This window comes from Oncorhynchus keta, chromosome 3 (genome assembly GCF_023373465.1).
Source record: "Oncorhynchus keta strain PuntledgeMale-10-30-2019 chromosome 3, Oket_V2, whole genome shotgun sequence".
NCBI lineage: Eukaryota > Metazoa > Chordata > Actinopteri > Salmoniformes > Salmonidae > Oncorhynchus > Oncorhynchus keta.
The window spans coordinates 12,729,925-12,742,236 of NC_068423.1; the positions used below are offsets into that span (position 1 = coordinate 12,729,925).

Here is a 12,312-nt window from a genome sequence, read left to right on the forward strand (position 1 = left end):
ATGTAAGCAAGGTTTGAAATAGTTTTATTTAAATATTATATATGTTTGGACTTCTTGTGATCAATTTGCTGTCAACAACATATTTGTCCTCATGATCCGGCCCCCTGACCATCCTCTCAAGAAAGAATCAGCCAGCGGATGAATCTAGTTGATGATCCCTGATCTAGATGGATGCCTTTTCTCTCCTTACAGATCCTCCAGGAGAGAGGTTCACGGATGTAATGAGACTCCCAGGCCTGAGCTCACCCTGCTCAGCTCATGTGACATTTCCTGATGTCCCCTGCACCACCTCAGTCACGGTCCAAACCTTCACCTGTTTCACCTCCCCCTCCTCTGGGTGTGCCTTTCCACAGTGGGCGGTTCCCATCCCCCTCCCCTACAGTGCTGCAACATAACCCCATCGTCATTTCTTATTCTCAGTTATATTCATGAACATTTTGAGGGATTCTGAAGAGATGGCAATAGAGTATTATTAAATGCAATACCTGTTGTCATAAATTGGCTTTTGAAGAATCAGGTTTTGCCCCTGATCATAATCCTCGTCTTGTCTATAGTACCTCCACACAGAGCTAAATCATTGTCACCTTCCACATTCAGGTGATCACACAGTTAGTGGGGAGCCCTTTCCTTATCTGTCCGGCTATGTCGATTTGGCGGAAATCTGTGATAATCTCCTCAGGACTTTCAAAGGACGAAAAAAAAAAAAGGAAAAAAAGGAAAACAAAAAATCTACTGACTGTGACCCGCCCCACCTACAACCTTGAATATCCACCATCTCCACAGCTGGAGCTCCAAGACAGTTCATAGTCGATTTAGAGGCTGAAGGCGGAGAGGTGGGGCTAAGGACAGTGAAGCCACCAGAATCTTCTACAGCCCTCAAATTCAAATTTGGACCTCAATCTGGACCCCCCCATTCTTCCCCCTCTAATCAGGGACAGATTTCAACTTGGGACACGAGGTGGGTGCGATTTTAATTATCAGGTAGAACAGAAAACCAGCAGTAGTATGGACCTTGTAGGGTAAGATTTGAATACCCCTGTTCTACAGCATCTCTTTTGGTCATCTTGTGCAGTCAGTCCTCACACAAACTCTTTCATAATAAAACTAGAGGATAGTGGGGAGGAACAGACCTTTGTCTAACAGAGGCTCCACCCCACACCGTGGTTCATCAGTGACTTTCACTGCTGAGTGCTGAGCATCCATCACACTGAGCATCCATTTTTCTTTTTGGCTCGGGTCAAAGTCCTTTGTCACCGGGAGGGCACATCTTTTTTTTTTTTGCAGCCGTGCTAGTGATGTTTCAGTGCAAAAGAAAACACACAACTTAAAAGACTAAACCACACACATGTACACAATTGTCAGGCATGTGAGGAATATAAATCTATATATAATGAAATTATATGGAGAAAATGAATGCAAATGATTAATATTTGTCGTATTTTTGTGCAGTATGGTGAGTTTATTCCATTGGGGGAGGACATATCACTCCTCTCTGTGTTTCCCCCATTGACAAAGGTGTACGTCTGTGTATGCAGTGCCTCTCTGCTATACGTCAATGATTGGAAATATGATCAACGACCCAGAGTTTTTCAATGACACAACTTCTAAGTACATTTTTCTGTTCCTTTATAACCCTTTCAAACGATCCTTATTTCTCGCAGCTCTGTGTTCTCTTTGCATATCTTACAATTGTAATCGGAGATAAGAGACGGGTTACTGAAAAGCTGTGATGGCATGTGTCCAGTACAGTGTGCCTGTTGGACCTGTGATCATCTGTAATCTGCCTAGCCTTGTTTCATTTTCATGCCAATTATCACTCACTGTGCATTTGCCTGCTACACACCTTGGCGTATGTTCAGTTAACAGCTTTGCTTTACATTTTGCAGTATGCACTGTTTTGTAACTATAGAGTATGTGGAAATTAATATTTGAAATGCATACTCTGGAATTGTTTATAGAGTAGGTATACCCATAGGAACATTGGGTATTGAAATTGCCGCATGGATGGGACATTTCAGCTTTTTGAGTTGTAACGTTGGTGGAAAATAAGGAGATTATACTTTGTTTCTCAACCAGTGTTACATCTCTCTGTGCCAACCAGCAGTGATGGGTACAAGCTTGTCTGGAGTATACTTCTCTTATACGCATATCATTGTCCCAGGAGTAAATCCTGGTATTACCCCTATTTGTACTACATTCTGTCAATTTGACTGTGTACTTAAAATAAGTACCCCGTAGGTGATCAATGTCACATAATCTGTACACCTTTTTCCTGTGTATAGTGAATATTTGGTGCAATTATGTTATAGCGGCATGTGTAAGAATGTGTTCAACTTAAAAACCACACCCCAAAATAATTACCTGTGCTGTCGTTATGCTCCTTGACTTTTTTTTTTTGTGTGACTTTTTTTTCCCCCTTGGAGTGTATGTTGTGCAATTCTACTACTAAACTGGGACAAAACTGCAGTCACGCACAGACTGTGCTGCTGGAAGAATGACTGACTCTCTGATAGAGGCTATTTTTCTGCTCTTTTGGCCTTTTTCAAAGCCCCTGGGGGTTGTTCTCTTTGTCTGTCTGTGTCCAGTGTTGTGCCTTTTGACCTGTGTTGTGCACAGTTGTTGCCCCCCCCCCCCCCCTCTGGCTTTTGAGGCTCCTCTCGCATTGGAAATGAAACGCTACGAGGCACCGAGGGACCCGTGTGGCGTGGTTCCTCTGTTGGTTCGATCTCCTGTTATTAATCGGTGAGAGAAGCTCCTGGAATAGACCTTGACCGAGTCTATTCTTCCGTCATGACTAGGTCCTGTTTGTTTACGTACAGTGCAGATTATCAGGCTTAACTCCTTTTTCTTTTGTGCCAATACTTTTTAACCAAGCCCCCCTCTGTTGACCCCTGTTGACCCCTGTACATTAGCTCCTGAACCATTTCTGTTAGTTTGTCGCTGTATTCCTTTGTTTTCTTTCCTGTCATAAATGTGCGTAGACTGTAGGTGCAGTTGGCCTTGTAAGTTTACCCCACAACCAGCTGAGAGGCAGAGAACAGGAGACAGTGGTTGTAGTTGTGATTTTATCTCAGTAAAAGGGTCCTTCCACCAAGTCGGTGCCTTTTGAGATGTGTAACTTGGTGAAACAATAACATTTGATTTCACCTCATTTTTACATTCTGTCATAAAGAGCCCGTTTTCTCATCTTTAATTGTTTTTTAATGCCTATATTAAGTGCCAAATAAAGTAACAGGGTTGACGATTTCATCTTAAATCAGCCATAACTCCACTTGTGACAGGGGAAATTGAAAGTTGTGTGCAACAGGGAGGGGCAATTGGAACGCAAGCTTCACAAAAAACATAATTGTTAAAACACTTCTAACCTGTGTATCTATGGTAACTCAGTTTTCCACAACAAAACACCAGGAAATGCAGAGTAGAAACATCTGACCTGATTTTTACACAATGATTTGACTATTTGATGTTCAATGTTTCTTTTGAAAAAAACATATTTAGAAAAGGAATAGTTCCACCATATCAAAATGAGATCAGTTTACATAACAGGCTTGAATTTAAAATTTATTTTTCTTAAAATGAATCACTAATCATATGAAATAATAAACTTCAGAAATTGATTTGTCAAAGCAACAAAATAACTAGGGCTTTACAATGATGGTGAAAACTTGGATCTTCCTGGAAGTCAGAAGGTGCATGGTTGGACATGTCCATTGCTGAATTCTGCCTGAAGTCTTTATTCATATTTTCTAAAATATTGAATTCTCCATGTGGTCTATATTAAAGGGCACATCAGGCATTTAAAATTCAATATTGGTTGGTGCACAATTTCACTTAAAATATCAAAAGGCACTCATTTTGTGGAACGAACCAAAAGCCAACGGTGCACTTTTCTTTCGGGAAAATGGCAAGACATGTTTATTTGGCTTTCTCTCTTGAATTGCATGTTTAAGGCAACTTATGCTGTCTGTTTTGATCCCATGACAATTACACTGACAGAACTTTTTGTTGATGTATGCATTCACTTTGAAGCACTTATTTTTCACTCCAGTGAACCCACATTTCTCCTTTGACATTTACTTGTTTCCTTTTATACAGACTGGTTCATCCAATTTAGAAATTGAACTTTGTGCTTGGATACAAACGATCATTGCAAAAAAAAAAAAAGTATTTTCCCCTATCACTGCACTATTCCGATATTTGTGCTATTTGAACAAATCTGCAAAAACACATTCGGTGTACTAGAGAATACGATGTTGTGTACTGGAGTTTGTCGGACATCTGTGTTAGTGCAAACTGTATATGGCGCATGGTTGGAAAGCAGAGGGAGGCATGGCTGTAGTAGGTGTACATTTCTTGTGTGGAACAGTGAGTCGGCAACTAGAAGTATTCTCTAATCATGTTTTGTTTCTGTTGTTTTTGTGTCATGTCAATTTAACAGTTGCTAAAAAAAACTAATAACTAGTTTAAAGTTAACCTCACTAAATTAACAGACTCTTTTGTCTATTGAAAACTGAACACGTCTGCAGACCACAACCTTGGATTTAGTATTGACTCAAACTACAAGTCCACACGCAAAATGAAGAGGCTCATTTTAATCCGGGCTCCTTCTACCATAGTTAATCTGTAACATCTGCATGTGTTTATACGCATACATACTTGTACACACATTTCAGATGTACTGAAAACTTAAAATATTTTGAGTGTATTAATTTATCAACAATATTCATGTCATGTGACTATTGTCAATGGAGACTGTGGAGAACTATTTTGAAGCTGAAACAACATTTTGTCTGATTTTCCTTTCCCTTTTATTTATTTTATATTTTGGAATTTTGTCTACCAATGCCGTTTCTTTTCAATTGAATAATTTTAACAAAATCCAGTCTGGTTTTTAATTATAAAATGTGACTCTGTGTTTCAAAATGTGTGTGCAACTTGTTTTTGTACAGCTGTTTAAGGTGTGTGTGTGTGTGTGTGTGAAAGTGGATTTAAAGGTCTTATACCACCTCAAATATTATATTTCATAATTTTAGAAAAGTGAACAAATCCACAAATGTATATACTTTCTGATTTAGCCTATTATTGGGTCTCCATCCCAAATAGCTGCATGTTTCAGTATCAAACTTCACACGTAAACCAAGAGATTAGCCTTTACAGTAGCCTGAGGCTGCTGCAACCTGGTGTCAGAGCATTTCCTATTATTATGTACGTAAATCAGAGACACTCCATTTAGTATGTTACATTTCGTATGGTATGTATTCATTTGTGGTTGTCCGTCGCCCATTTTGTAAGATATGTTACGAATGTAAAATGTACTATCCACCTCATTTTCGAACACTTTTAAAACATGGAAGCCAAACGCATAAACTATGGATACAACTTACTCCATGCTCACGCATTATCATATGCAGGTCACTAGAAATCCCTACATTAGCATGATTCTGTTTGCCGATACATACTGACTAAATACACCATTTCACTGTCCTGTTATTGTCCCTGGACCATGTAGGCTAAACTACAGAGAAAATCCCCCATAACTGATCCAAATGGTTGCCCAATCAGGCAGGCTAGATGCAGTTATTTCTAAATGAATATGCATTCAAAATGCCAGGCTTTTGATCAATTATTCAAATGACATAGGCTATTAACTGCAGTTTACAGCCTAGACTAGAGTTGTGCACTCACTTGAAAACAAAATGTTTCATTACATTGTGTTGTTGTAGGATACCTTTCTTGTCCCTAAAAAAACTGAAACAATAGGGTAGCTTTTCGAGCTGCATACCTGGGTACTGGGAGGAAGCGCGCTCAGCTTCGGGACTGTACATATTGTAGGCTACGATTTCATTATTTGATCTTTTTTTTCTTTTTTTTTCGCTGTGTAAATTGAATGGATATCGTCACTAGATTATTAAGCCTAACATTGAGTTTATGAATTATGGGCTAATATGCATACGTTTCTAATTTAGGTTATAGTCTACATCTCAAGCCTGTCTGACTTTGTTCTGTTGCACAATTGTGCACCTGGCCTCCGCAACCTGGGCTTTTCCTCTTAAATCTCAAGAGTCTCAAAGCCAAACTACAAAAACTGGTTGTAAACTTATTTCAATTCATTTTCTTTAGCCTACTAATAGCCTATTGGAGGATGGATGCACGCTTGCTTGTGCATGCTAAATGTAAGATGGGCAGGGAGTTGGAAAGGAGAAGCCCATATTTTCCTATAGCAGTCTTATCTTAATACCGGGCTACATCCTGATAAAGTGGCCTGCTAATGTACCTTTCTGGACATTCTAAACAGTCGAGAATAGACCCAAACTGATCCAAATGGTTGCATAATCAGACCTAGGTTGTAGGCCTCAGCAGTTACTTCAGCATGAAACAAAACAGGACTTTTGGGCAGATATTAAAATTAGGCTGTAAACTGCAGTGATGTATGCTATGGTCAAATAATTGTGTACTCACAATTGCACTATGTTAGCCCTGTTATAATAATTGTCAAAAACGTAGGCCTCGAGGCCAAAGCAATAGTGGGGCTTTGTGAGCCCGGGGACCACAGAGCGCAGCAGAATGCACTACAGATCTACCATTACAACATGTGTTAATTATTATTTTTTGCACTTTTGACAGGTAAATATTTATCCTAAAACTCATTCTGAAACGAATATTTAGCTAAGGAATGGCCTAATATGTAGCTAATATTTAGCTTCGTACTTTTAGCTACACATCACTTGTATTCTAGCTGTTCCCGTGCACGGCAGGCTATAGGCTACACAAGGCTCTCTGCAATAGACCATTCCTATAGGCTAGAAAAGCTATAGAACAGTAATTTTTCTCATTTTTTATACTAGGCCTAATAGCCTATTCAGGGAAAGAAGCACAGGACATACAAAGAGATGAGCAAAGTGAAAAAGGAGACCCAAAGGAATTGGGAAAATGGAAGCCACTTGCAAACCACTTGAGCAGCGAGGCAATGACATGCTGTAAAATAATTTCTACATTTAAATAAGAGTTACTATATCATTTTTTATTGGGCCTACATGTACAGTACCGTACCAGTCAAAAGTTTGGACACACCTACACATTCTAGGGTTTTTCTATATTTTTACTATTTTCTACATTGTAGAATAATAGTGAAGACATCAAAACTATGAAATAACACATGAAATCATGTAGTAACCAAAAATGTGTTAAACAAATAAAATAAATTATATTTGAGATTATTCAAAGTAGCCACCCCTTGCCTTGATGACAGCTTTGCACACTCTTGGCATTCTCTTTTTTTGATACCCTTCCCCAGATCTGTTCCTTCAACACAATCCTGTCTCTGAGCTCTATGGACAATTCCTTCGACCTCATGGCTTGGTTTTTGCTCTGACATGAACTGTCAACTGTGGGACATTGTATAGACCGGTGTGTGCCTTTCCATATTATGTCCAATCAATTGGATTTACCACAGGTGGACTCCAATCAAGTTGTAGAAACAGGATGCAACTGAGTTCAATTTCGAGTCTCATCGCAAAGGGTCTGAATACTTATGTAAATAAGGTATCTGTTTTTTTTATAAATGTGCAAACTTTTCTAAAAACCTGTTTTCGATTTGTCATTATGGGTTATTGTATGTAGATTGATGAGGGGAAAAATGTATTTAATCCATTTTAGAATAAGGCTGTATTGGGGCCTCCCGAGTGGCGCAGCAGTCTAAGGCATCACCACAGACCCAGGGTCGATCCCAGGCTGTGTCACATCCGGCCGTGGTCAGGAGTCCCATAGGGTGGCGCACAATTGGCCCAGCGTTGTCCGGGTTAGGGGAGGGTTTGTATACTTTTCATCCAAGTTCTACTTTTGACTCATCTGTCCATAGAACATTCTTCCAAGCTAGTATCCAGGCGCTTCCAGGTGCTTTTTGGAAAACTTGAGTCAACTTTTTTGATGAGATGGGTCCCATTATGTCTGGCAAAAACCAAACACTGCATTCCACAGTAAGAACCTCATAGTAATGAGGAACCATGAATTCTGCTCTGTATCAGAGAATTCTACAGGAGAATGTCAAATCAAATTTTATTAGTCCCATGCACCGAATACAACCGGTGTAGACCTTACAGTGAAATGCTTACTTACGAGCCCCTAACCAACCATGCAGTTTTTAAAAAATTAACAAATATGAGTAAGAATAACAAATAAAAGTAACTAGTAATTAACAATAGCGAGACTATACACAGAGTCAATGTGCGGGGGCACCAGTTAGTTGAGGTAATATGTACACGTAGGTAGAGTTATTAAAGTGACTATTGTTAGATTAATTTAGTTCTTGTGTTCATTAACCAATTCAATTAAAACACTCTGTCCGTTTCTAAGAATTTGTAAGATTCATATTTGCATAAAATGGACAGAGACCAGTCTCAAAATGAATCAAAAGCGTTTATTCCCGAGAGCTCTGGTCATAATACCATGTACATTGGTTTATATACCTCACATTTTGTTATAAATGTCTCTCTTCCTCTCAGATACAATGGCAATATAATTCACAAGCCTTCTCACATTGTCTGCCACCTGTTAAACAATCTACTACAAGCCCAAGGTCTCTCCCCTCCCTGGGTGAGGACAGAATGTCCAGTAAGGAACACAGTATTCCAGCCGGTCTGACGGTTGCTCCATCAGTTTCTAACAAGGAACAGAAAGTTACAAATTTTTTAAAATTGGTGCTATGGAAGTCAAATGCAAAATGTTCTAACAGTATTTCCGATTGCATTCTTAACTCACCATCAGATACTTTCAATGTGGGGCTATAAGTCAATTGCAAATTAGTCAACTTAATTTCTCTCATCTTACCACCACTAATGAGGTGGGTGTGCTTGATGCAAGTCACATCAGCGCTTCTCAAAGTCGGGAGGAAATTTAAAAAATATATATATTTGCTAGCTAACTAGAGACGTTAGCTAACTAGCTAAGTTAGTTAGCTAAACAACTATCCGTAGCCATACCTATGACAAAAAAATAGAATAGCTTTTACAATAGATCTTTTGTATCTCGATTGAAAAAACCTCTTCTCTTTTTAGACATAGATATTTCTAGCTATTAAACAGTAAATTACAATGTGCCACCACTTGGTTTACCAGCAAACGTTAGCACATGACTGGAGTTGGCTAGTTAGTTAGCCTGGCGCCAGCTAACATTATGTGCCACGCCTCAGATTTGTAACTTGTTAGCTAGTAACATCAGCAACTGTAAATCACTTCACTAACTAGCTATGTAACATAATTGACAATGGTTGACAATGGTTGACATTGGTTATGATTGACTGTGGATGCATTTCAATCTCACAAAATTATACGCATGACGCAAAATAGGTTTTGAATCCTATGTAAATAACAATTATAAACTGGGTGGTTCGAGCCCTGAATGCTGATTGGCTGACAAAAGTTATTTTTACTGCTCTAATTATGTTGGTAACCAGTTTATAATAGCAATAAGGCACCTCGGGGGGTTGTGGTATTTGGCCAATATACCACGGCTAAGGTTTGTATCCAGGCACTCCACGTTGCATAGCGCATAAGAACAACCTTTTGACGTGGTATATTGGCCATATACCACAAACCTTATTGCTAGATGTTCTTTACCATTCGGCTATCAGATTTGGCCGAAATCTCCTTATAGGACACATCACTGCACTCTGTACTCCTCTGTAAACTGGTCATCTCTGTATACCTGTCGCAAGACCCACTGGTTGATGCTTATTTATAAAACCCTCTTAGGCCTCACTCCCCCCTACCTGAGATATCTACTGCAGCCCTCATCCTCCACATACAACACCCGTTCTGCCAGTCACTTTCTGTTAAAGGTCCCCAAAGCACAGACATCCCTATTTTCATTTCGCTGCAGCTAGCAACTGGAACGAGCTGCAACAAACACTCAAACTGGTCAGTTTTATCTCAATCTCTTCATTCAAAGACTCAATCATGGACACTTACTGACAGTTGCGGCTGCTTTGCATAATGTATTGTTGTCTCTACCTTCTTGCCCTTTGTGCTGTTGTCTGTGCCCAATAATGTTTTTACTATGCTTTGTGTTGCTACCATCTTGTCATGTTGTGTTGCTACCTTGCTATGTTGTTGTCTTTACGTAGTATTGTGTTGTCTCGTCGTGATGTGTGTTTTGTCCTATATTTTTATTTGATTTATTTTGAATCCCAGCCCCTGTCCATGCAGGAGGCCTTTTGGTAGGCCGCCATTGGAAATAAGAATTTGTTCTTAACTGACTTGACTAGTTAAATAAAAAGTAAATATATATATATTTTTTTAAATAACTAAGTTTACAAGCAAGCAGTGAAGAGAAACAAAAATAGATGGTTTTAATATAAAAATATTTGCCTGAGCATGCCTGATAGTATCTACCTACAGTCATGTCTGTCTGCCTACCTACCTAGACTAATTTGTACAGTACTTGCACTGTGCAAAGGTTGAGCGTTATGCCATATTTCTTTCTATTAGGCTAGATATTGTTGTAAATGTCATCTCTGTGCCTGTGCACATGCATGCATGTTCAACTAGTCTACCCTCATGTTAATGTTATGCTAGGTTCAACTGTTGTTCAAACTGTACAAGTTTGACCAATCAAACTTGCCTGGCGGCAATTTCATCATGACCACCAGTTCTCTTAGCTACAGATTGTTACACCATATGATGTGATTTAACCAAAGATTTTTGGTATCCATTACTGGGAGTTACAGGATAGGTATTGTTTGGTGTAGCACATAGAATTTTCGACCAACATTAGTGATGCCATCTCGGTTCCCAATGCAAAAACCCTGTGCTACACAGGAGCACGAGTACAGGACATCACAAGGCTGCTTCCGCCTGTTATACCGCAGGTGCCGGGAGCTGGCGCCGTCATAGTCTATGTGGGGTCAAACGACATCAGGAGGGCTAGCTTGGAACATCTGAAAATGGATTTTAAATAACAGATTTTTGCATTAAAAGACTCCAAAAAACAGCTAATCATTTCAGGTCCAGTACCATATTTGGGCTGCGGGTGTGAAAGATTCAGCAGTCTACTGGCATTACACATCTGGCTAAAATATTACTGTAGTTCTGCTGGAATCACTTTTATAGATAACTTTGACACCTTCTGGAAACAGAAGATACTCTACAGGAATGACGGAGTCTATCCAAATCATCTTGGCTCCTTGACACGCATTTCAAGGCTGCTTTAAAACAATGACTTATCAATGACCCAAGACCAGCTCAGTTAATCCCTACCATTGTGACAATGAGTCGTCATAATGCTGTATCAAATATACATTATCCTAGGGGCGTTGGCAGACACAATGTATGTCCCTCTAACTGCCCTGAATACCTCTGTTGATCCTACAGCTATTGTATGCGGTAATCTTGTGCCTATGAACCAGTTATACTGTTAGCACTGAGGCGGTGTGCTAAAAATATCCCACATTAACATATGCAGCTTGAGAAACAAGGTCGATGAAGTCAATAACTTGCTTCTAACAGATGACATTCATATTATCTCTGAAACTCACTTAGATAATACATTTGATGATACAGTGGTAGCAATACATGGTTATTACATCTACCAAAAAGACAGAAATGCTAACGGTGTTGCGGCATATATTTAGAACCACATTCCTGTAAAGCTTCGAGAAAATCTCATGTTAAATACTGTTGAAGTAATATGGCTACAGGTTCATCTGCCTCACCTTAAGCCCATGCTTGTGGTAAGCTGCTATAAAACATCAAGTGCTAACAGTCAGTGTCTGGATAATATGTGTGAAATGCTTGATAATGTACACTACCGTTCAAAACTTTGGGCTCACTTAGAAATGTCCTTGTTTTATAAAAGAAAAGCATTTTTCAGAAATACAGTGTAGACATTGTTAATGTTGTAAATGACTATTGTAGCTGGAAACTGCAGACTTTTTTAATGGAATATCTACATAGGTGTACAGAGGTCCATTATCAGCAACCATCACTCCTGTATTCCAGTGTCACGTCGTGTTAGCTAATCCAGGTTTATCATTTAAAAAAGGCTAATTGATCATTAGAAACCCCTTCTGCAATTATGTTAATGTAGTGGGTCTTATATGTACCACAGGAGAACCAAGAAATGAAGAGCGACACCACGGCTGTCTTTTAGGCTTTTATGTTGATCTGCAATAGTATTGTTAAAAGACAGGACAGGAACACATCAATCTCCAATGCACCATCTGACAAGTTGTTCTTTATCTCTGTGTTTTCTCGGACTCACACAATCACACTCATACATAAAGCCATAATGTATACTATAAAATAATAACCAGTCCTT

General features: G+C 39.2%; 1 protein-coding gene across 2 annotated transcripts in view; it reads left to right on the forward strand.

The window, feature by feature from the left end:
• The window catches only part of kctd2 (potassium channel tetramerization domain containing 2), a 41,462-nt gene that overhangs the window by 13,569 nt on the left and 15,581 nt on the right, over positions 1–12,312 (forward strand). The window contains exon 6 of one of the 2 annotated variants that reach the window (XM_035749266.2): positions 193–2,889. The exons of the other annotated variant lie outside the window; for it this stretch is intronic. Within the exon in view, the coding sequence (XP_035605159.1) occupies positions 193–222 (30 nt within the window). The 3' untranslated portion in view covers positions 223–2,889. Of the gene's footprint in view, positions 1–192; positions 2,890–12,312 lie in introns of those variants that run through there. 2 annotated transcript variants of the gene reach the window in all.